Source organism: Marmota marmota, unplaced genomic scaffold (genome assembly GCF_001458135.2).
Source record: "Marmota marmota marmota unplaced genomic scaffold, marMar, whole genome shotgun sequence".
NCBI lineage: Eukaryota > Metazoa > Chordata > Mammalia > Rodentia > Sciuridae > Marmota > Marmota marmota.
Window position 1 is genome coordinate 58450544 of NW_025999842.1, and position 25142 is coordinate 58475685.

The 25142-nt window shown below is 37.5% G+C and overlaps 1 protein-coding gene across 11 annotated transcripts in view; it reads left to right on the forward strand.

Moving 5' to 3' along the window:
* Positions 1 to 25142, forward strand: part of Aig1 (androgen induced 1) — a 236252-nt gene that overhangs the window by 45949 nt on the left and 165161 nt on the right. For 8 of the 11 annotated variants that reach the window (XM_048799249.1, XM_048799187.1, XM_048799210.1 and 5 more), the window contains one exon: positions 10002 to 10157. The exons of 1 other annotated variant lie outside the window; for it this stretch is intronic. In XM_048799249.1, the coding sequence (XP_048655206.1) occupies positions 10002 to 10157 (156 nt within the window). Of the gene's footprint in view, positions 1 to 5699; positions 5736 to 10001; positions 10158 to 25142 lie in introns of all 11 variants that reach the window. 2 more of the 11 variants (XR_007345948.1, XM_048799224.1) reach the window with 1 other exon arrangement.

Below are 25142 nucleotides of genomic sequence, written 5' to 3' on the forward strand. Positions count from 1 at the left end.
TCTTTTTTTTTTTTTTTTTTTTTTTTTTTTTGGCACCAGGGATTGAACTCAGGGGCACTCAACCACTGAGCCACATCCCCATCCCTGTTTTGTGTTTTATTTAGAGACAGTATCTCACTGAGTTGCTCAGCACCTTGCTATTTCTGAGGCTGGCTTGAATTTGTAATCCTCCTGCCGCAGCCTCCTGAGCTTCTGGGGTTAGAGGCGTGTGCCACCAAGCCCAGTGACTTACTTTTTCTTACAAGCTTACTACATGTGTATTTTCTGTGTCAATATTTGAATTTTTTTCAAATTTCTTTTAGAATTTTATTTATGTATTTTGGTACCGAGGATTGAACTCAGGGGTACTTGACCACTGAGCTGCATTCCCAGCCCTACTTGGTATTTTATTTAGAGACACAGTCTCACTTAGTTGCTTAGCACCTTGCCATTGCTGAGACTGGCTTTGAACTCATGATCCTCCTGTCTCAGCCTCCTGAACACTGGGATTACAGGCATGCACCACTGCGCCCGGCTTAGAACTTTGTTAAAATGGCGTTATTCTTTTTCAGTCTTCCAGAGCTTGCTTATGTGATTCACCCATGTTGATACATGTAACTTTAGGAATTTATTTTCACTGCTTTATAATACCTCTGTTTTTATCTTTGGTCGAGCCTGTGTACATCTGTTTTCTATTTTTTTCACATTATAAAAATTCTAATATGAATAGGAAGGGCATGAAAAAGATTGGTAAATTTTCAATATACATGTAAATTTTACTTTTGACCATCCACTTCAGCTTTCTCTACTAAAAATTAACAAATTTTAAGTTCTGTTATGTTTAAAATGTTAAGATAAGCCCCTGGTGCCTTTTTATAGTCTCTTTATACCTTCCCTCCTATGATAGCTTAATAATTTTTACATTAAATTTCCTCTGTATTAAAAAATTTAAAAATTCAGTTCTAAAATCTAACATAAACCTACAATTTTAAGGTTCCAAGTGAGTCATTAAAGTATGAGAAAATCGTATATTAACTCTTTAGTTGTGACTCAAAATTTTATCTATTACTTTCAATCTTCAAGAAAAAAGATTGTTCCTTAATAGAAATTTAAAGTGATAAATTTGTTAAGAAATTAGTGGAGGTCTTGACTGTGTTACCTAAGAAATTGTTTACTGAATGTATTTCTCAGTTTCCTAATATAATAAATAGTAGAACCACTTCTTTATTTTTATTTTAGTTTTTTTTCATGCTAGTCTACAGGACAGAAACATGTCTACAATTTCAGTCCCATTCTACCCATCAGCTCTGGGTTCCAGGAGACATATGTAAGACCATTCATGGAGATATGCATCCTTAACTTTTGAGATAATGCCATTATTTTCCAAAGTGATTGAACCAAAATATAGCCCCACTTGCATTGTTCCACATTATTTTCGCCACTTGATATTTTCTTTTAAATATTTTTTAGTTGTTGATAGACCTTTATTTTATTTATTTATATGTGGTGCTGAAAATTGAACCCAGTGCCTCACACATGCCAGGTAAGTATGCCACCGCTGAGCCATAGCTACAGCCCCTGGTATTTTCTTTTTTATGCCATTAATGAAAGTTTAAACTATTTTTGGAACTTTTAATTTTGTCTGAGATTCACATTGTCACTTAAGTTGGGTAGTTGTGGGACTCTTCTAGCACCAGCTTCATACTTCTAAAGATACTAGACTCCTAAACACTCCTGAAGGTGGGGTCACAGGTGTACTAACAGAGAGTGTAATGAGAAGAATGGTTTATCTTCAACTCTTTCAGGGTCTATGCTGGTAAACTCCAAAATATATAAAAAAATTATGGTAGAACAATAGCCAATTTGAGTTAATGTCACAAATATTATCTGATAAAGAGTGAAAGAACCCTTGCAAAGCCACCCAGAAACTATTGCTTGGAAGGTTCTTTTCCCCAAGACACAAATCAAGTTAGAAACAGGGAACTGCCTTTATAACTATCTTAACCAGTCATCAATTTAACAACAGTTGTATAGACGTAGACTTTATGTAGGCTAAGGTTTGGTCAGACCACAATCAATAGATTTAAAATATTTAAATAGATGCTTCTATGGACAGGGGCCACATCTTTCTAATGGGCTTCATTAATACAGTTTCACCTGTATACGTGTATATGCAATAATACTTAAAATTTCTTTTACACTATACAGATTGTGCATTGGTTCTATATAATTATCTGATTCTGTATCATCTCTCAGTTAAAATCTGATCTGATCTTGACTCAGGTCAAGGCTCTCTTTTATTTAGGATTAAGATTTATCAAGCTTTTCAGTGATTTCTTTTGACATTTAAATAATCTCCTGGTGACACAAATTTTCACCATGAGTAAAACCTTAGTTAGATGAAATACATTTTGCAATGTTAGAAAATTTAATGCACTTCAAATTTCTGTTATTAAAGATGCAACATCTCCCCCCCCAATAACTATTCATCCCTATTTTTGTGCATAAGCCTAGACTTCATCTATTTAGCAAATGTAGATAAGTTAGGGCAGTTAGGTTTATCTGATCATCTTTAGGTTTGTGAGATAGTGTTCACTCATTGAATAGTTTGCATTTCTGCATTTTTTTACTGAGTGCTTTGTACACAGTAATCAATAAATATTTATTAAATCAATCAATCAGTGGTGTTTGTTTAGTTCAGTGTTGAAAAGGGATTTGTGCTAATATTAATAGTTTTTAGGAAATCTTTACATACTTTTTGAGTAGCTTGTGGTGTTGGTGTAAGACCCTCCCTCATAGCTGTGAAAATGCAGTCAGAACACCACAGGGGGTAGTTTTCTGTCATTATTTGCAAATAACTGTGGAGTCTGTGGAAAGGTCCCTGCTGTCCTCTTGTTGGCTTGTGATGGAACATGGCATGTCTTACCCATTCCCTTGTGAAACATATCCAAATGCATTCTTAGATGACTGCTCCTTGCTACTTATAAGTAGTTACATGATGTTGGATGAATTTTTGTTGACAAACCTTCCTTTCCAAAGCTGCTTATCAGACTACATTACTTCTGACTGAAAAGCTTGTTTGTTTGTTTTTTTTCTTCTGTCTGAATGGATTGCTTGCCAGTAGTGACTTATGGCTTATTTCATCGATTTTCAGTAATGAGATGGAGCAGTATGAGGTAAATGTCTGTGCACACGGGCAGGGATTCTAAATCACATTCTGCAAACCACGAGCTTGATGATGCCTTGAGTCCATCTCCTTGAAAATGTTTGTGGTGAAGGTTTCTTGAAAAAGCTTTGGTTTAAAGCACAGCACTTAAATGACAGAATTAGAGAAATAGAGTTACACAGTCATTAGAGTGAGAGGTCCATGTTGGCTTGGTCAGGCTAACCTCCTTACGGGTCATAGAGGCTAATTCACTGGGCGGTGCATCTGATGGGTTGTCTCAGTGGATAAGCGAGGCAGAGACAGCATGATGTACTTTTAAACGCATTGATTTCTCTAGAGAGTAGCATTTAAGCATGCACCTGATCACAGAGTACAAGGGACTGATGATCAACTTCCCTGGCTGTGGAAGTGCCACAGGATGTTCAAATATCTCAGTCAAGGAAGACCCTGGAAAGAAATGCAGAGGAAATCATTGCAGACTGGTAGCATTGCATCTGGTAGCATCCTGGGTCACTGTCTCATGGTGCTGAATTACCTTTGGCTTGCAGTTTTGATCTTGATGACAGGGAGTGTATTAGGTACTATTAAAAGGTTGGATATCTGTGGGAAGGAGGGGAATTCCCTTAAAGAGAGTATGTTTTGGTGCTGCTAGTTTATGGCTCCTCTGTTCTTTCCATGTGCTCCTTAATCCTCCAGTCAGATTTGCTCTTGGTTGCACAGAGACACTGTTTAGGTTGGTTTCCAACAAGAACTTCATGAAAGTTTTTATGAACTGAAAACAAAATAACATCTATGTTATAAAAAGACCTCATAATATGTGACTGTAGGTGAGATACAGGAAGGTCTGAACTCAGACCATTTCTCCAAATGAATCAGTTACCTTTCTGCATAGGATAATCTTCTTTCTCTTTTGTTCTTGCCGCCTGTCACATAATTTGTATTATATAATACATGTTGTATGTAAAGATAGATAATAGAGATAGGTAGATAATCTACATGTAGACTACCTATATATTCTTTGGATTACACATACATTTATTAAGTGTCACAAAACCCTTTATGGTCTCTAATTAGAAGAGTCCAGGTAGAGTTTTCATTACTTCCTTATCATTTCGCCTTTAATTAATGCTCTTATCTTCGTATGGAGACTCCTCCAGGCCTTTCTTGATGACACCGATAAATCTCACTGCCTCCTTCCCATCTGTTCTCTCCACAGTGCTCCTTCATTCCATGATCCTTGTCACTCCAGTTTCCACTGCTACCCCTGAGTTCCACCTTCTTGTTTCTTCTGTCTTCTTTGTCTAAAATTAACTTGAAACTAAGGATCCTCTTCAAGTAGACATCATGGCATTCTTTAATCTTATGAAAGCACAACATAATCAAAGTGTGATGCACCATAGACAGCAGTTGCTGAAGATCCTGTGGTCATGACAACTGCACTCTGGCCTTTAAAAATCATATAAATAATGATTTCATTTCTTACTCTATGTGCTGCTTTCCCTACTTGGATAAATTCTTGTGTCTTGACTGAGTTAGGCAGAAATGTACAAATTAGAAACTAATTAAATTAATGACATAACTTGATATATATGGTTTTGGTGCAAATAAATTTAATTGAGAGAATTGAAGATGAGATCATGGAGTAAAACAAAACTGATTCTGAATAAACTGTATCATGTACATTCAGGAATAAATGGTAGGAGTCTAACAGACTTGTCTATTAGTACAGACAGAATTGTAATCATTTAGTGTATCCCAGAGGAGAAAGGAAAATAATATTAATTTAATCAAAACCATCATGTAAAAAAAGATTAAAAATATGAATGGAATTTGAGTATATTTTTATACTTGTAAAAATGAATCCTAAATCTAAAGTGACTCAGTAAATAAGCTATAATTTCCTGGCAGAAAGAGTTGAGGAGGTGAAGAAAAGATATCAAAGGAACTAAACAGTAGAGAACCTTCTAGAGGAGCAAACACTGAGTGACTCAAAAATATCCTGGGAATTTTCGTTTACATTCTGATCAATCCCTATTTATGTTTCTTGGAGACAGATGATACATTTGACCACTTCATTTCTACATGGGGTGTAAAATAATAAGAGCAACCAGCCTGCTAAGAATTCAAAGCCAGATGGTGTATATGTGTGTCATGCTGAGCTGATGGTTTGGAAATGCCAGCCCTGCAGAATGGCTGGAGCTGAATAATACTTCAAGGTAATCCTGCTTAAGGCCCACTTGTACATCTCTGTACAATGTATACATTTTATCCAATTAGTATAGTGAATTTTAAGTTGTAGTGGAAGGATGATATACACACAAGCAATAGAAAAACAGATGAAAGGTCACTAATGAGATTTGTTAACTGTCAGCTCAAATCAAACTCTAATAAAAATGGCAAAAATCTACAGTGGTTTACAATATTGGCAAACTGCTTCTAAAGCAAATAACCAAAAGTCAGTCCATTCTCCAGGGAATAGTAGGCTGTTTCATAATTTTCAAAGATTTTCTTTTGATCATGTGAGTTAAAGACAAAGATTTCTTTTTCTTTGTAGTGCTGAGGATCAAACCCAGGGCCTCTCACAGAATAGGTAAGCACTCTGCTCCTGAGCTCTGTCCTCAGCTTAATATCTGAAGTAAAGAAACAAGAATAAAACCTCCAAATTTCCTCTGTCTCCTTATATTCAGAAGCTAGAAGATAGTTTTACGGCTTCTGCATTTCTTGACCTCCACCTTCTCACTTGGGGAAATCTGTAGCAGTGCAGGTAAGGAGGCGCCTACTCTAGTCACAGGAAGGGGAGCCAGCAGAGAGGCCAGAGAGTGAGAGGCAGCCACCCAGGTATGGCACTTTAAATAAGATGATGATGAGGTAGCCCTAGAAAAGTGTAGACCCCATTCATATGTGCTGTTAACCAGGCAAATTTGACAAAATGTTGTTTAGCCTATTATGTGTATATTTTTAGAAATTCTTTTTCTTTTTTTTTTTTATTTTTTCCATTGTATTTATTTATTTATTTCTTACATAGATGGCAATAGTGGAGTGCATTACATTCATAATTATCCATTTACAGCACAACTTTTTTGTAATTCTGTATATAAAGTATGTTCAAGCCAAATTATGCCATTATACACGAGCTCTCTTTTTTTTTTGCATACAATTCTTAATACACCTTTATACCACCATTTATCATATCTCTGTTTGTATATAAGGTATGTTGACACCAAATTCACATCTTCATACATATATTTTGTATAATGATGACCATCTCCTTCCACCATCCTAGCTATTCCCCTTCTCCCTCCCTTTCCTTCCCATCCCTATGCCCTATCTAGAGGTAATTTTAAAATATGAAATTGTTTCCCCCCTTTTTCATTTTAAAGTTCCCTTACATTGCTATTCCTTTTTAAAAAGTCTTTATAAAAATATCTTCACCCCAAGAATCAGCAAATTATTCATTTATCCAAAAAAATTTTGTTAAGTAATTTAGTTTCATGTTAAATTGGTTTCTTTTTCCTCTCTTTTGAAAGTCTGTTATTTAGGTATAAATATAATTAAGATCATCTTACCTTCTTGATGACGTGAACTTTTTATCTATAAAATGTACCCCCTTTTTTGTAATACAGGTCAATATCCTCTATTTAAAATACTTGGAATCAGGGATAGGGTTGTGGCTCAGTGGTGGAGCGCTTGCCTAGCATGTGTGAGGCACTTGGTTTGATCCTCAGCACCATATTAAAAAAACTAAATAAAAAAATAAAGGTTTTGTGTCCATGTGTAACTAAAAATATTTTTTAAAATACTTGGGATCAGAGATGTTTGATTTTGGGATATTTGCACATACACAGTGGGAAGGATATCCTGGAGATGGGATCCAAGTCTAAACACAAAATTCATATATGTTTACATACATATTATACAATAGTCTGAAGATAATTTGTACACCATTTTTAATAATTGGTACACAAAACACAGTTTATATTGCTGCTAAAGGGGCTTGGAGGATCGTTTTTCGCCTTGGGTATATGGAATAAACTGTATTGTGCACCTGCACTTTTACTGACACATTTCAAGGTCTATTTCTATTTGTGGCATCCTGTTTGGCACTCAAAATGTTTTGCATTTTGGAGCATTTTAGATTAGAGATATTCAACCTATATAATTAATCATCACAAAATCAGCATCTAAAAAATTGATTCATGTATTTAGAATAGAGGTCTGGTTGTTTACAATGGAAAAGGAAGTCTGGTATTAGATACTATATCTTTGGGTTTTGAAGTGAAAAGTAGTAGCAAATTTACTTGTGTTTGGAAAGTATTGCAATAATTGTAACTAGAACTGTTTTTCTTGCACTTATCCACCACTCAGTTTCCCAGGATGTATTAAAAAAAAATTGTTTTCCAAATATTTTTCTTCATCAGTACTAAGCCAAGATTCTCTTTCTTTTGCCTATAAACAAAAACCCTGCGGAATTTATACATTCACTACAGTGTCTTGGCCTTTGAGCTCACCAAATCCTGCTGTGATTAGCCAATCTTTAAATCCAGGGGGAATTTAGGAAAGGAATGAAGAGACTAGCTAATTATATTCTAAAAGTATGGAAGCCATTTTTAACTTTTATTTTTAATTAATTTGGACTTATTCTACGAATACTACAAAAATTTTTTGAGTAATACAAAAAAACTTTCAGTATGTCCAGTAATCAACTTCAAGAAATAAAACACTCTCAATGTAGTCAAGGCTCTTGTGTCCTTCTCCCACTGTCATCTTCCCTCCAGAGGCACCTGAATTCAGTGTTACCAATTTCCATATTTTACTAATCTACCTATTTTAATTCATGTACCTGCATCTTCATATTTATCTTTGTATTTTTTGAAATTTATTTTGATCATGTCAAAATACACCATTCTTTTCTTTTTTTTTAGTTTCATGTTTTGCTGTGAAAATTAAAAATTGATATGTAATTAGAATTTCATTGTATGAATTCAGTACCCTGTATTTATCCAACTTTTTTGAAGTAATGACTGCTGAAATTAATTGTCAGTAGGTGTAATTAGTGCATATGTGTGTACTCCAGGGAATGTCTTCATTGTTAAGTTACTAGGAACATATGCATCGTTAAGTAACTAGATATTGTCAGCCCCAACCAAGGTGGTTGTCCAGATTTCCATTCAATTATAAGCTTTCTGGTTGCTCTACATCTTTATAAAACTTGGTATTGTCAGAATTATATTGTAAATCATTATACTGGTGAGAATTGCCATTGGCATTTCTGTGGTTGTCACACAGGGCATCTTAATGTTTACTGGCCAGATAAGCATGGAGTTATTATTCCCAGGCATGAGCACCCCAATGTCTCACACTCTAGTAGGACTGACAGATTCAAATGACTAAAGTCTTAAAAATAATATAGACAAATGTCCTAAGTAGGAAATTATTCCCTGAGTCATTTAAGTTACTTCTGATTATCAAAACATGATGCTTGCCCGTGCGTCTCCTGTGTCATTCTCAGTTGGGACAGCCTCAGCTTCTCCTAATCCAGTTCTGGCTGTAGAAAGAATGACAATAAACCTTAAGTCATTGATGCACAGGATGAGGCTAAGTCATAAGGAAACACAGAGCTCCCCTCTAACTAAGATGGACTGAGATCAGCAGGATTTGGGAAGCCCCAGAAAGCCTACATCAACCACACAGGGGTTCCTGTGCTGAGCAAAGGGACGGACCTTGATGCTCTTTAGGACCTTTTTTCAGCCTGTATGCTGTGCCTAAGTGAGGAGTCACCCACAAAGCTTTCACAGACTTTCCACTGCCTGTGTGTGGGAAAAAATGTTTTAAGTACCTGTTGTTTTCTGAAGAGGTGATGAGTAAAATTGTTTTACAAATTATTTCTAATAGAATCAGCCAGAAAATTTTCCCTGAATCTACCATTGGTGCTAAGTAGGTAAGGTTTTGACCCCAGGGAACACACGTGCTGTCCCTTCTATAGTCTGAATTGTCATTTGCTTTCCTATGTGACAGTGTGTTGCCTGCCTCACTCAGCTCTGGATCACCAGTGATTTTATCCCCACGTTGGAACTCCATTCCATGTCACTGGTGTGCAGTATTTCAGGGTGCTCTCCCTGAGATGGCACAAGTGAGAACCCAGCTGATGGCACTGATTCAATTTGTTATTGATACTGAGAGCTCTTCTGGGAAAATGTGTTGGGTATCTCTGTTTATATTACTTTGGAAATATTTTATTTCACACATACTGAAAAACCCGAGGAGGAGGTCAGTTAGTTCAAGTTTGCTGACAGAAAATTGATCTATATCAGAGTCTGGATGATTGTGCTCAGTTGATTTCTTTATGACTTCAAGACAAGATTTCTACCACTTCCTTTGTTGGGAGAATGTCTAAATTAAGAGATTAAAGCCGAGGAAAGCTTCTTCACGTTTAGACGCAGTTATCTTGTTTATCATTCACACTCTCCTTGTCCTTGTGTTTCCACTTCTTGGATGTTCGCTGAACCTCTCTGGTCAGTATAACCAGAGGCTCCAGGATCACAGAAGTGGAGTGTGCCGATGAATGCTGCTTTCTGTTGGGCCTCCTTGGTTATGTGTGTGCTTGTGTGTGTTGTACTTGTGTGTGTTCCACTTGTGCTGAGATGAGTGCAAATGGAAGTAGTGTTTATAAGATAACTCTTCTCACCTATAATGGCAAGTTGTAAATATCCTGTTTTCTATTCCTAGGTCCAGCTCTTCAGTGGGGCCTTTGATCTGCTTTGACCCTGGGTTGTGTTGCAGAATGCAGCTCACATTCTGTTCCACTGCTCCGTGTCTCTGTGCTTGTTGATGTGTTCCTGTACTTGTCTCCCTACAGGTTATCCAGGCCGTCTTTTTCGGGATCTGCGTGCTGACTGATCTTTCTAGTCTTCTGACGAGAGGAAGTGGGAACCAAGAGCAAGAGAGGCAGCTCAAGAAGCTCATCTCTCTGCGGGACTGGATGCTGGCTGTGTTGGCCTTTCCCGTTGGGGTTGTAAGTATGATGTAGAATGCATTTAGCCACAAAAAAAGCATGGATCTTATTTCAGATTTTTAAGATAGAAAAAAAGACACATTATAGGAGATTGATTTCCTCCTTCCTTTCTATCTTTTAGTGCTGAGGATTGAAGCTAGAGTCTTGTGCATGCTAAGCACACATACTAACACTGGGCTGCAACACCAGCCCCGAGGTTTAGATTTAGATTTAGATTAGTTCACTGGGCTGCCAGTACCCCAGACTGGAGGGCTTAACCAGCAGAAGTTTATTTTCTCACACTTCTGGAGTCTGGAGGTCTAAGATCAAGATCAATCGGCAGGGTTGGTTTCTTGGAGGCCTCTCTCTTTGACTTCTAGATAATCACCATCTCACTGTGTCTTATATCTCCTTCCCCATGTGCTGGTCTGTACTCTAATTTCTTTTTTTTATAAGGAGATCACTCATATCGGGTCAGGATCCCCCTCCTGGCCTCATTTAACCTCAGTTCCCTCTTTAAAGTCCCAAGTGTTATCACCTCCAGAGTTTCTGGGGGGTTAAGACTTCAACATGAGACTTTTGGGGGGGCACAGTTTAATCCATAAGGGTGTCTTAAACAGCCCCAAACTTGAAATGTATGTAATTTGATTAGAGACTTTAGGTTTTTTTTTTTTTTGTATTGTTTTGCTTTTTAGTTTTAGAGAGAAATCAACATTAGTTCACCCTTGTTAACTTAATCAAGTTGTCAACTGTACCATTAGTTAACATCACTTAAGAAATGCCACTTAATGTTTGGATCCATTCTGGATTCACTGACTTTCTTTGTTTCCAGTTAGATTCTCTCCATAACCCAACTTCCTTCCCTACATCTGCACATAAACCTTATTTCTTCAAAGTCTCCACAAGACTCTAGATTTGAACTTGTGTATAGCCAGGAGAAGAATGAGAGAATTCTATATCTCAAGTTGTGAGGACAGGTCCGAGTGTTTTACCTAGTTCAAATTCAGACCTCTCACTTGCCATTTTTTTTTCCTGGAGGAGCAGAAGTGCCACTGACGTAGGCACCAGGAGCACCAAGTCCAAGGCTCATCGTCAGAAAGTTATGCCCAGATCCTTCCTGTGGCTCTTTCTCATAATGGCCAGAGGCCCCACGTGTGTGGCTGAGTTCTTTTCCTGTGTGCTGAGTTGCATTTTCTTGGGTGAGAGAGCCCCAAGTTCCTGAGAACTGTGCAAGGGCAAGGGGGGCTTCACAACCAGTCCCTGACCCTCTTGTTCCTTCAGGCTTGTCTTCTGAAGGCCACTGGGCCAGTGCTCAGATCCAAGCCATCTAGCAGATCTCTTGGGTTCTGTCCTTTACACAACAGATCTAAATGCTTTACTCTGTCATTTGACTTTGTATTATTTTATATTCCTTCTTTGCACTTGCCTTCTAAAATTCAAATACCTTGCATCAGAATAGCCATATAGAAGAAAATTTTTTCTCTAGCATGAAGTGTAAAGATGTACACTTTCTGCATAAAAGAATTATCTAGATATTCAAGTCTGTGTGTGTGTCCATATAGTTGGGGTGTGTGTGTTTATTTTTTTTTAAACTTTATAATTCTATAGGAGTATCATTGCCTCTGGAAGTCTTCATTGGGTAAAAAGAATACAATAGTAATACAATAAAAGTAGGAGCACAGATATGGGCATGTTTTCTCTTAGCTCCACGTCTCCTGTTAACTGATGCTGACGTGTTTCCACAGGAACATTCTGACTTATGGTATAAATTTTACCTGCTTCTCAAAGGCTCATTGCCTATGCTCTTTGGATGGTTGTGACATTCTTTGGTGGGAGATTTTCTGCACCTTTTTGTGCTTGAGACTTGAGGTATTCATCAACTTTGAGCGTTCTTCCTAAATTCAGTGTGGGTGTGTTTCACAGGTGTGAGTTTGTGAGCCTTTTGATTTGCTTCTGTGTTTATTACATCTGATATTTTCCTCTGTGATTTACTGTTTTTGTTGATTTGTCCATATTTTGGAAGAAGAAGAGGAGTAGCACTACTCTTCATCTCCACGCCCATGTTAACCAGAAGTCACAGCATCACATTTTCACAGCACAGTGTTCAACTTTCCCCTGGTGACAAGTTCCCGAGCAGCAGGTCAGCCTTGGCCTCGCACCTGGCACCTCCATCCTGTGCCACCCGGCACACAGGAGGTGATCAGTGCTCTGCAGTCACAGAAGAGAGTAAAGTGGTAGTGATGAATCACAGATATGCAACTTGCTGATTTCTTCCACTCATTTTTTCCTTGGCCACTGGTATCTTATAGTCACTATTTCCATTTTTCATAATCTTTCTTATTATTATAGTCTGTTTTTTTAACTTCCTTTAGTTTCTGTTACTTTTCTTTGTTCTCCTTCTTTCTTTCCTTCCTCCCTTTCCCACTCTTCTCCAATTAAGAACAATCTTGGCCAGTATTCTCTGGAAATCTTATGTTTTCTACCGTTTCTACCTTACTGTGTCATTTGGCTTTGTATCTCTTTACCCAGTTTCTTCCACATTTCTAACTCTAATGCACAGAAATTCATCTTGAGGCAAAAATAAAAAAAAAATCTTGATAAATGGATTCTTTCAAGATACATTAATTTTATTGTGAAGTCATGCATTTGCTCAGAAGGGTCTAAAACACTACTGTAGTTTTATTCTTTGTTTTGTGTTTGTGGTCCTGGGGATCAGCCAGGGTCTCACATGTGCTAGACAAGTGCCCCTACCACTGAGCTCACCCCCAGCCCATTTAAAATTTTTATTTTCTTATAGGGTCTCAATAAGTTGTCCCTGTACTTGGCATTGCATTAGAGTTTAAATTCAATTTTCTATATGTTTCCTAAGGAAATAGAAATTCATAGATGCCTCATCACTAGTAAAAACAATTTTTACGTGATTCTAGAAGAGGTTGGCACATATTAAATCTTCACCGACTCTTCAAGATACGATTAGAATGTCAGAAATAGTGACTTAATAAATAACTTTAAGACTAAACTCAGATAAACAGATTCCTGAAACATTCATTCAGGCACATACTGCCTTGCTCTGCGACTGTGTACTCTAATCCCAGGACAGGACAGGCACAACCTTCAGGGTCCCCTCAAACCCACCCAGCAAAGGATATCTGCACCTTCACAGGGCAGGGCAGCATCTGGGCTACAGCAGCCACCCCAAGGCGTTACCAAGACAAAGATGTACTGGCGAGGTAGTGAAATTTGATTGTGTGCATTTTTCAAGCAGAATAACAAATGGATCCAGTGCCTAGAGTTGAATTTATGGAAAATGTACAATTGTTCTTCATTAAGAGGGCTGCATTGGATTGCCATTGGGGACAGATTTAGGGTTTTGGGAGAGGGACACTTTCATACTCATTTTACTCTTTGTTTGTTTGTTTTTTAGTTAAAAGTATAAGCTTACTCTCTTTAACTAGAGTGGTATCTTGCCAGCACAAAAGTCAACAAACACACAGAAGACAAAAGACATTCTTGGTTTGATTGTTCCTAATAAACTCAGTGCTTCCAGACCACATAATGTCATAGAATTATTTGTAATGCTTCTTTAAAAGGGTGACAGGGTTCAGAAATAAACTGCACATGGTAAGAAGAGCCTCCCGTGGGTTATCCCTGTGAAATGAATTGCAAGGCTTTGGGAGTGGTGGTGATTTCCGGCCATTAGCATTACTAATCAAGGCCAGCTTTGCATTGGTGGGAATCAAGATGGTACATGCTCTGTTCACTCAAGCAAAGCTGCCTGATTTCTTCAAGGTCACACTGAAACAAACCTTTACTCCAATTATCTTTGATTGGAATGTTTCATTATTTTTATATATCCTTGAGGTAAGAGAGAGCTTGAAGTAGATGCATTAGGTCCACGGGTCACCAAATCATATTTGGTGCTCCATGCTCACAGAAAGCAATTACTGTCAACTCTCAATTAACCTTGTTCCTGGAGGATGCATTAGTGCAGAAATTACAAATCCTGCATAACCCACCCTGTCTTCCTTGATGCCTTCGTTGCAGCTGTGAAATGTATGTGCACATGTGTGCATGTGAGAGAAAGAGGGAGAGTGGGAGCACCAGGAAAAGCTTGGGCCAAACAGTCTCTCATGCCTGTACTATGAAGCAAAGATAACACTTCTTCCTCAGGAACAAACTGACAAGAAGTATGAGGTAGAGGAAGCCTGTTACAGCAAGGAGCACTGGGCGTGGTCAGCAGGCACCTTGCAGCCAGAGCAGCAGAGCAGAAAAGCCCTTAGGACACAAGGGTTTCCAAACACAGAGTCGATACTTTCTACCTTAGGTTGCTGGAGCTAGGACTTGTGCTCCCCTCATGCTCCAAAGGTGCTTAGATGTTTTGCTCTCTGGAATTCTGTTTGCATCAACCAAAATGATGAAAGGTGTTTACTTCACATGTTATTATGAATCATTTGCACATATGATAAGAATTCTTAATGCTACAAATTCCTGCAGGTATTATAACTGTGCCCATCAGGTACTGGCCACAAATGCTGTGTCCATCCTTCTGCAGTTGTGAGCCCCATTGGCTGGGCATCTCCCTTCAGGGCTGGGAACCACAGGAAGAGTAAAGTGCTTCTTCAGGTGACTCCTTGTGGCTTTGCTCCAGGAAGCGTTCATGTTTCACAAGGAAGAAAGTTCTTGTTTTATTATTACCACTTAAGTTGGTTGGGCACATGCCTGTAATACAAGTAACTCAGGAGCCTGAGGCAGGACGATCACAAGTTTGAGGTTAGCTGGGCAATTTAACAAAACCCTGTCTCAAAATAAAAATAAAAAAGGACTGGGGATGTAGTTCAGTGACATAGTGCCTGTGGGTTCAGTCCCCAGTACTACTGGGAGGGGACAGGGGAGGAAATAAAGGGAAAAACTATTACAATAAAATAAAATAAATCTCTGATGCAAACTCCACGAAAAAGTATATTGCAATTATTTTCAAAAGTAATTCCTCACCAGGTGTGCTGGCACATGCCTGTAATCCCAGTGGCTTGGGAGGCCAAGGCAGGAAGATTGTGAGTTCGTAAACCAGCCTCAGCAACTTAGCCAGGCTCTAAGAAACTTAGCAAGAACCTGTCTCTAAATAAAATATAAAAAGGAGTGGGGTATGCCTCAGTGGTTAAATGCCCCTGAGTTCAATCCTTGGTCCCCACCCGCAAAAAAGGTAATTCTCCATAGTCTTCATTTATTGATATTCTACCTAAGTTTAAGCTACATGAAGAAAACTTTTGAGATGTATAACAGTTTAGATTATCATATCCCTATAATTCAAAAAATATTATTTTCATTACACATTTATTAAATGTAAGAGATTGTCTTAAATAGAAAACAAGCATATCAATTATTTACTAATATTAATACCTTTTAATGTAACATACAACACACATTGAGAACAAGAAAACAAGCATATCAATTGATTACTAATATTAGTGTTTGTTAGTGAAACACACAAAGGAAAGGAATTTGATTTTATTTGTGATTGCAAATAAAAACAAATATTTTTGCTTTTGTTTTAAAATTTAAGGGGAAATATTTTAAAAATACATTGTTTACTTTCTACTACCAATTCAAGATGGAACTTAAAAATATACTTTATATCTGCTAATCCCCTTTATTATATTTTCACACAAATACTAAAATCACACCATTTTCTATTTTCTTTAAGCCTTAGCTAAGATTTTTAAGTTACTTTAAATGCCCCTTTTCTTTTCACCTCTGAAATTAAAAATACAATTCTAGCTAGGTCATATTTTATGGAAAAACCAAGTTCACTTCTGATTCAGTCAATCATATGCTCACCCCCTGCACAGAAATGAGGATATGAGTTAATTTGCCCAAAAAGGAAGTTCATAGATGACAGTTTGTTCAAGATTGGTAAGCAAAATAAGCCATATTTCCCCTTTTCCAGGAGAAAGGCTCAGAACACTGTAATTACATAACCAACGTAAGTGTAGGTTGTATGTTTCATTTCCTGCTGATCCATGCATCAGGGGCAATGTCTAAATATTAATTCAATATTAGTTGAGTGCAATCTGTTCCACTCTAGCTTGAGCAATAAGGATATTTAATCTCTCATAAAATAGTAGGCCTGTCGACAGGTAGTTTCAGGGTGGTATTGCTCAGGATTAAGATTTAAGAATTGGGCATTTTCTGTTTTAGACTCTTCCGTCTTCATAAACTCTTTCATCTTCCATCTTCATCCTTTTGACCTTGGGATTGGTTTTTAATTCTCAAGAGGATAGAAAAAGCACCAAGGATCACATCCTTCACACCCATGTTCAAGGCAAGAAGAGGAATAAATCTCTTTAGGGAGCCCCCCCCACACCACCATACCAAAGTATTTGTCTCTTCCTCAGGCAAATGCATCATTCCAAAAACTCCAATTGCAGATTTCCCCTTAGGTCTTGGTGCTTAGAACCATCATGTGGCTAGAAACAACTTGATGAGAGACCAGACAAGCAGGTGGAAGCAGCAGGAAGGGAGGTTACCACGAGAGCTTAAACTAATGATTTATCCTTAGGGCTGGGCATATTGCTGCCCAAACAGAACCAGGAGTTTAAAACCTATTATAAGTAACACATTTTGAGAATTACAGTGAAATATAAAGTAAGGAAAAGCTAGTAGGATTTTAGGTAATTCATTTTTTATTCATATTGATATGAAAAATGCTGATCAGCTAATCATGAGCATTTTCTGTTGTAGTAAATAAGGGACTATTTTTCCATTCATTCTCTTCCAATACCATGTTCAGTGCATTCTTGCCAGTATTATCATAAACTATTAAGAGAAAATCAGATCTCTTAGGCAATTGACTAAATGGTTTATGTTTGATTTCTGAAACTTCCTACAAAATTTATCAGAGGTGACTTTTGTTTTAGACCACTGTCTTAGAAAGATAACTGGGTTCAAGGAGTAAAATCTTCTTTCAATTTCTGTCTCCCTAGAAATGATAGAAAAGTATTATACTCCTATATCATTTCACAGAGTTCTCACTCTTACTGAGCAAAAAAATCACAAAATATCTCAGAAAATGAAGATATATTTTTCTATAGTTTTATTCACATGTATTTGAAACTTGATCTCCAGATGTTAGAAGTAATCTTCAGTAACGTTAGTAATGGGTGTATATTATAAAACAAACATGGTTCTTGTCCTATAACAGAGTCTTGCATATGTCCTTCTCTTGGGAACCAAAGAAAAGATGTATCATTTCTTCCTGTCTACACATCTCCCTCCTTACATTATCCCTTTCTGTCATCCCTTTCTTTCCCTCTATCCTGAGAATTGTTTCCTATATAGAAGAAACAATTTGTTCCTGAAATTACAACAGTTCCCATGGGTGTTTTGAGGTAACTCTTACCTGCTTTGGCTGGATCAAAGAGTGTTATGTTACATCAGCTGGATATAAAAACATTTTCTCCCCAAAAGAAGGAGCTACACAAGATTTATTAACTATTGTTGGACTCATGTTATTACCATGTTAATGATTTGCTTATTTTACCACAAATGGCCGGTCTTGATAGGATTTTCATTCATCATGTCTTTGCTGAGGTGTAGTTATGAGTGTGCCAGAAACTCAGGTGGGGAGATGAGATGGGAGACGGTGAGGACAGAGTGTAGCCTGCTAAACCAGTTCGCTCTCTCCTAAACACCTCTGAAGAGCCAATTTGTGCAGTTTCCCTCTAGAGAATGTCTGTTTATTTGGTAGGTTGGGCTGTGCTGGTGAAGTTTAGAGCCACATGAGGACAGTGAAGAGACCTGTGTCCCAGAGGGAGCCAGAAGCAGCCCCTCAGTCCTAATCTGCTTTTGTGCTTTTCTGAGTTCTCTGATACCTTGTTCATTGTTCACTGGGACGAGATGGAAGAGAGACATAAAGTAAGGAAGAATCCAAAATATGGATTGGTGATGTGCCCAAGTTAAAAAGCATGACGAGAGAGGATTTATCACCTCACCACTTGATCTTAAGGAGGCTCCCCTCTCCCCTTTGTTTGCCTTAAAAATCAACAACAACAAAAAAGATTTCTTCTTCATAAGCACAGATAACTAAACAGAAGCCTCAGTGCACCCATGGCCAGAAAGGATAATGTGAGCATGCAAATGCCCAGGGGGCTGCAGCTAAATAAAATCAGGATTAGGGCAACAAAGTCAGTCCCGGGTTTATTGGGACAGTTACTCATGTCTGGATATTTAGGAACCCCTCATACCCAGAGGCTTTTGCTCTTCCCTCAGGTTTGCTTGCAGCCTGTGAATGAGCAGCCCCACTTGTATTTCATGAGACTTCTCACCACCTCCCTTTCCACAGTGCCAAAACCCACAAACAACTCAGCCCAAAAAACCAAGAAACAGCTTACAGCTTACTTCTGCTACACGTGTGCTGTGAGCCAGGCAACATGCTAAGGGTTTTCCTCAAATGATTTATTTGGTCCTCAGAGCCCCATTAGGTAGGAGTTTCCATTATTCTTACCTCAATGTACAGAGAAGACAGGCTCCCATTTCACATTTCACAGCTTGCCTGCCTGAGGTCATGCAGCTAGTACCTGAGGCTAGTAGACGGAGGAGGATTTGAACCCCGACACAGACTAATGAAGTGCTTTCTTTTAGGAACTATTCCAGCAACGATTCCAAACTTTCTGACAAACCAAGCCTAACTTTGCTTTTCATCATGCACTTCATAGAATTTGAGCTATATACATACAGTCTGAGCTGACCAAGATTTCTAATTTGGGAGAATGTATAAAAAAAGAAAAGGAATTGCACAGATTCTGAAACAAAACATCAATGCTTTAGGTGTCTCCTTGATGTTTCACAGAAGACTAAGTTCATGTGTGCTTTTTGTTGTTTCTCTCTGATAATTTTTTTTCACACTGTGGGGTCCAGTGCTTGATAGTTTTACAGACCAGTTTGTAAAGTACAGGTTTTGATAAGAAAAGAAAATTCTTCCTACTTTTCTTTTCATCTTAACAACCGCATAAGCTTCTGCATATTTACCTATTATACTTCTTTTTAATATGAGCAAATAAGGTTTTATCAGTAGAATTAGCTACATTAAAAAAAAGGTTGCTCAATGCATCCAGTATAATCTATAAATTGTCTCTGGACTTCCAAGAAGACATAGTTTGTAGCTACACAATTGCAAAAGAATGTGTTTGGCAAGAAATGATCCAGGACATTCCACGTGGGCAGGAATATCCTAACAAATGAATTATGCCTAGTCAGTAAAATATTTTACTAAGATTTCCTGAAAGTTATTTTGTTCTCCTTAATCAAGAGTGAGTTTTCAGCCAAATCTGCTTTTCTTTTTAAATTTGTAATTTATACCTCCACCCATTTTCAACAAGGACTCGAGGTGGCGTAAGTCAAGTCAGTTAATCACAAAACATCACAGCATCCTGGGCCTCGGTGTTATTCATCAAAGGCCTCCTGTAAATAATCTTGCCTGTTTGGGTATTTTCTATATCATGATGTAAGCAAAACAGTGCAACTTTCTCAACCTTTTTATCTGGAAAGGAGAGGAAAACCAGAAAGATGCAGAAACCTTTGATAGACCTTCTAGTGAATTCAGTTAACATATATTGAGTGCTTGTCACTCTTTTAACCATTATCATGTGACTTCATTGATTCTAGAAGGGGATCTTACATAACCAAGAGGCATTAGGTGACAGGAAGTCACTTGCCCCCACAGATTGTAATGCCAGGAAGAGGACTGGGGTCCTTTAGGGAGGGAGAGATGCTGCCATCGTGGCCATAGCAGCTTGTTCTTGCTGGGCTTCTGACCTGTTAGAGAATATGCCTGCCATATTGGACCTGTTTAGGAATGTTGGATGAACAGCATTTGTCCTTAAAGAGTCTCAAGAAAAAAGGTAGGATGGGAGGAAAAAGAAGAAAAGCTTTAGGGGAAAAAAACTCACCCACATTGGTTCTCTTTGGGTTCCCTGGCATCTTTCATAGATCAGCATCAAAGCAGATGTCTCTCCTCAACCTGGTACCTTCCTAAACTGCTGCTGATCCTCAGAATAATTAGTCTGGTAAAACCTCCTGTCTCAATTGACAATAAGGGCTCTTCTGTCACAAAAACAAAACAAAACAAAAAGTCTCATAATGGATCAGCAGTTCTAAAGGGGCCCTAAGTAAGCAGTTGACAATGAATTCAGGGTGCATCAAATGCTAAGGGGGAAAAGTTCAAAGTGCTGCCAGGCAGACAGACTGCTGACAGTTGGGTTGCACATATGCATCTTTGAGCCATTTTGGTTCCAGTGATGAACATTTGCTTGCTGACGCCTTTCACTTTGGTATACAGTGTAGGTCATCAGAGAAAAGATTTAAAGGCAAAAACAAAAATCCGCACAAATTCCCACAGTAGATTTATCACTTTTATAACAAGAAAAACCCACAAAACATATTAGGAAAGCCCTCAGACAACTACTTATATTTGGGAAATAAATAACATTCATATTTGCAAAAGCATTCCCAATTAGGAATGTTCGTGTCCTAAATTAAAGGGCAAATCACTTAGAGAAAAAAGAAACAATATGTTCTTCATATGCATGATACCATGAAACAAATACATCAGTGTCTCCGTAGTTTTTCTTGTTGCTAACTATGTACACAGATTGCTCTTGTACACTCTTGTACATGGTGTGGCATATTTTCCTAGTTTGTATATAATTTGAAAGTAACAAAACAGAAAACCTTATCCTTCCTCCTCCTGTCCTATCTCCAGAGCAGTTCAAAGGCATTCCTCTGGGGATGTTCTGGTATGCTAGGACAAGAACTCAAATATTCTGTAATCCAGGACCAAAATCTAAACACTTGGTTTTGTCAGTCTTTTTTAAGATAATTCTTCTTTCGGTCAGTTAACTCATACCAATTAAGTAATTACATTCTAAAATTTAAATCAGAAGGATAAGTCATTTATGAGGAGAAAAAAAAATATTCAGGTAGACTAAAATCTGCCCAAGCTCCCTCAACAGGCAAAATAACTTTGAAAAAGCCAGAAGGATGCCAGGAGATTTCTGGATGAACTTGAAATCAAGGCAAGGAGTGATAATTGAATGATTTTAATGATTGGTGATCAAAACTAGAGTTGGATGTATCTTTTTTGTATTGAAGGATTGACTTGCTAGGTAGGCCAGAATGCTTTCTTCAGTGACCAAGGGACCCTCATCTGTATAAAGTTAGAGACGTATTCTTGCCCTTCAGTACCTATAAGGCTACTCACCATTATGACTCCATTTCTCCTGTCAACAAACCTTTCTTGGGAAGATCGTAATTCATTTGAGTAGACTACCTTTCACTGTTACTGTAGTGTTCTGGTCAGTGGCATTCTGTCATTCTGATATTATTCCTGAGTCACTGAATGTAGGCACTCATTGACACAGTCATCTAACATAGTATGCTCTGCAAAAGGATAATTTAATTAACTTTCATTAGATTCTATTAAATTAGATTTTTCTTAATTTTATTCTCAGATGGTAACTTTAAATTCTGGTTGTCATTAGTTGGATCTCTATTATATACTTAGAGCTACCCTGTGGATATTTGTGACAATGTAATTGTATCTGTAACTAGACTATAGTCCCCTTTTATTTAAAAAAAAAAAAAGAACAATACATAGGCATGCGATTATTAAGTGATTTTATGATAGACACAAGGTCCATATAGTTTTTTTTTTAAAGCAAAAATATCAATGCTAACTGATGAGTTAAAATAGCCTTGTTTGAGGTTTATGGGTATCTGTTTAATTATTTTATTTATTAACACTTGACAGAGTGTAAAAGAAGTCTTGTTTTTTTATTTTGGTGTGGAATTCAATTTAAAATGGATCTAACTTTGAACTCATAAAAGTGGAGAAAGTTATTTATTGCTAAGATGATCACTTCATCAGTAGATCTCCCTTGTGAGAGGCTTAAGACAGCCAGATACAGTCCAAAGAGCACCAGATCTGGAGACACACAGATCTGGGTTCTAATTGTGGATTCAGGACTTCCTACTGTCAAAACCTTGGTATTGAAATGTGAGCAGAAAAGTCCAAATTACCTGGGTTATTTTGAAGGTCAACAAAAGTGACACATGACATGTAGTCAAAGAAGGCCAGTTTACTTCTGTTGGCCTAAAGCCACAGAGAATATTGTGTTAGATGACAGTATCTGTGGGTGTAGTGTGATATTGCCCCATTGCAAATACTCCTTCAAGAGGCCAGAAAATTCAGGTTCTTGAAATTCCAAGGATGTGGTAACACATTCAATGTCATAGAAGGAATTTGAGTTGTTCACAAATCAAAGTCAGGAGAAAAGATTTAGTTTTAAGAAAAGGTTCAGAGAGAAAAATAATAAATAAATAGGATTTTACAGCATAAATTAGGAACAGGTCTGCTCTACCCCTCTTTCTCACCAGCACTTTCTAACTTAGATTTCCTGGGAACTTTGGAGGTGATGAATGTTCCCCCTGTTCCTCCTCCTTTCTCTGTCCCCCTCCTCCCTCCCTCCCTCNCTTTTTTTTTTTTTTTTTGAGACAGAATCTCCTCACTAAGTTGTCCAGCTTGCCTTGAACTTAACGGTATTCCTGCTTTAGCCTCCCAAGTAGCTGGGATCATAGGCATGTGCCACTGTGCCTGGCAATACATATTTTATTTTATAATGAAAATCAGTAATGGACTTAAACATGACAATCCAGATTTGTAGAGAAGACTAAATTTAAAAAAAATTCTTAGAATTTTTTCAAAAGATCTTACCAGTCTTTAGAATTTTCACCAGGGAAATTTATTATCTGTGCTACTCTTGATAAATATTGGGCTTGTTTCCGGTTTTTTGCCTGTTATAGGCAACCTTGCCCTGAACATTTCTGTACATGGCTCCTGATTCACATTTGTAAGAGATCATTTAGGGTGACACTTCCCCAACCACCTGCTGTGACGAAATGCCAACTTACCAGTGTGTGTGGTGACCTCAGTCTGTGAGACTCCAGCCAGCCTTATCCTGTAGCAAGGACTTGTATTTCTTACTTACCAGAATTGTCATCATGAATGATTGCCAAATTTTATCAGATTTTTTTTTTCTGCCCTTGTGGAGGTAATCAAAATTTTCTTCTTTTATTTTTATCAATGTAGTAAGTTACATATGGTTTTCTAATATTAAAGCAATTTTGCATCCTTGGGATAAAATTCACTTGCTCCTGATACAGTGCATTTTATAAACATTGGTGGGTATATGTTTTTAAAGATTTTGCTTAGGATTTTTGCACATGTTCATGAATGATGATTTCCTTTCTTATCATGTTCCTTTCTATTATTACATCATTATTGTACCAGCCTCATAAAGTGCCATGGGACATAGTCCCTTCTTTTTATCCACTGGAAAAGTTGTGTAAAAGATTGGAATCATCTTTTTTTTGAATGTTTGGTAGAAACCACTATTGTGTCTAGCATACACACTTTGGGAAGATTTTTAACCTCTAATTTGATCTCATAATTATGAGGCTATTTGGATTTTGTATTTCTCCTTGAGTCAGTTTTAATGAGCAGTGTTTTCTGAATAAAAATTTTATTTCATCAGATTGTAAATTAATGTCAAACTTGTTCATAAGTTTTTTTATGTTTTTGTTCTCAGGTTATCTGTAGGAATTTCCTCCTTCCTGATATTGTTTATTTGTATTTATTTTTCCTCTGTCTCTTCTTTTCTTTACCACTCTTGCAGAATTAATCTGTGATCTCCAAAAAATTCGAACTTCTGGACATTTTTTCATCAATCCTGTCTTCTATGCTTGTTTCTATTTCTTCAGTTTTTTGGCTGCTTTTCAAAAGATGTATTAACCACTTATTAATTTTTGCTGTTTCTTGTTTTCTAATGTAAGTATGAAAACCTGTAAACTTCCTCAATTAACATACTAATTATATCTGACAAGGTTTGTATTTTCCATGTTTATTTATAAATATTTTATGGAGGCCATTATGATTTCACATTCAACTCATATGTTTTAAAGAAAGAATGTTTTTAGATTTCCAAATGTACATCATTTTTTTTTGTACTGGGAAAATAACTCAGGACATTTATTCCATCATGAAGCTAGATGGTAATTCCTTAACCCCTTTCCACTCCATGTCTAATGTCAAGAATAAGTTCACCTGTGCCTCTTACTGCACATATTCCTTGTATCAACATCTCAATTACAGAAGTCATCTTAACTCGTAACAGTTGCATCACATATACCAGGGTTAACCTAAGTGAAAGAGAACTGTTTCCTTTGTACCCACTGAAACCAGTGCACCACCCTGGGTCTTTCTGGAGGGTCTGATTGCCTTTTCATTCCGTGTGCAGTTGATTGTAATCTTTGTAGTTTTCCATTTGAATCACAACTACCTCTGATTTATTCTTTTTTTAATATTTATTTTTTAGTTTTAGTGGACACAATATCTTTATTTTATTTTTTTTTTAATGTGGTGCTGAGAATCAAACCCAGTGCCTCACGCATGCTAGGTGAGCGTGCTACCACTTGAGCCACATCCCTAGCCCCTGATTTATTCTTTATAGCAGTGGTACCTTCAAGTTTCTCAGCCCCTATGTCTGCAGCTTGATGGATGACCACAAAGTGAACTGTCTTTTCCCCCTTTGGACTTCATCTTCTCCACAGTCTACCCTTTCACAGCACACACCACCTTACTAACCAGGATGCTTTCTAGGCTGTGCAGTAAACCTTCCAACATCTCTCTTCACCAAAGAAGACTGTTACACTAGAGGCTAGCCTCAGGCAATTTGTCTCCTGGAGAGAAAGAAAACACCACAACCAAGAAAAAAAACAGAACTAGAGGAACATGGCATGATTGGCAAGGTGTCAGCCTATAGGCCCAAGGACAACACAGGGAATAACCTCTGGGGACTCCATCCACAAATCCAGAGGACTGGTGGTAGGCATCTATCTTAGTCTGTTTTGTGTTAACAGAACAAAATATCTGAGTCTGGGAACATTATAAATAAG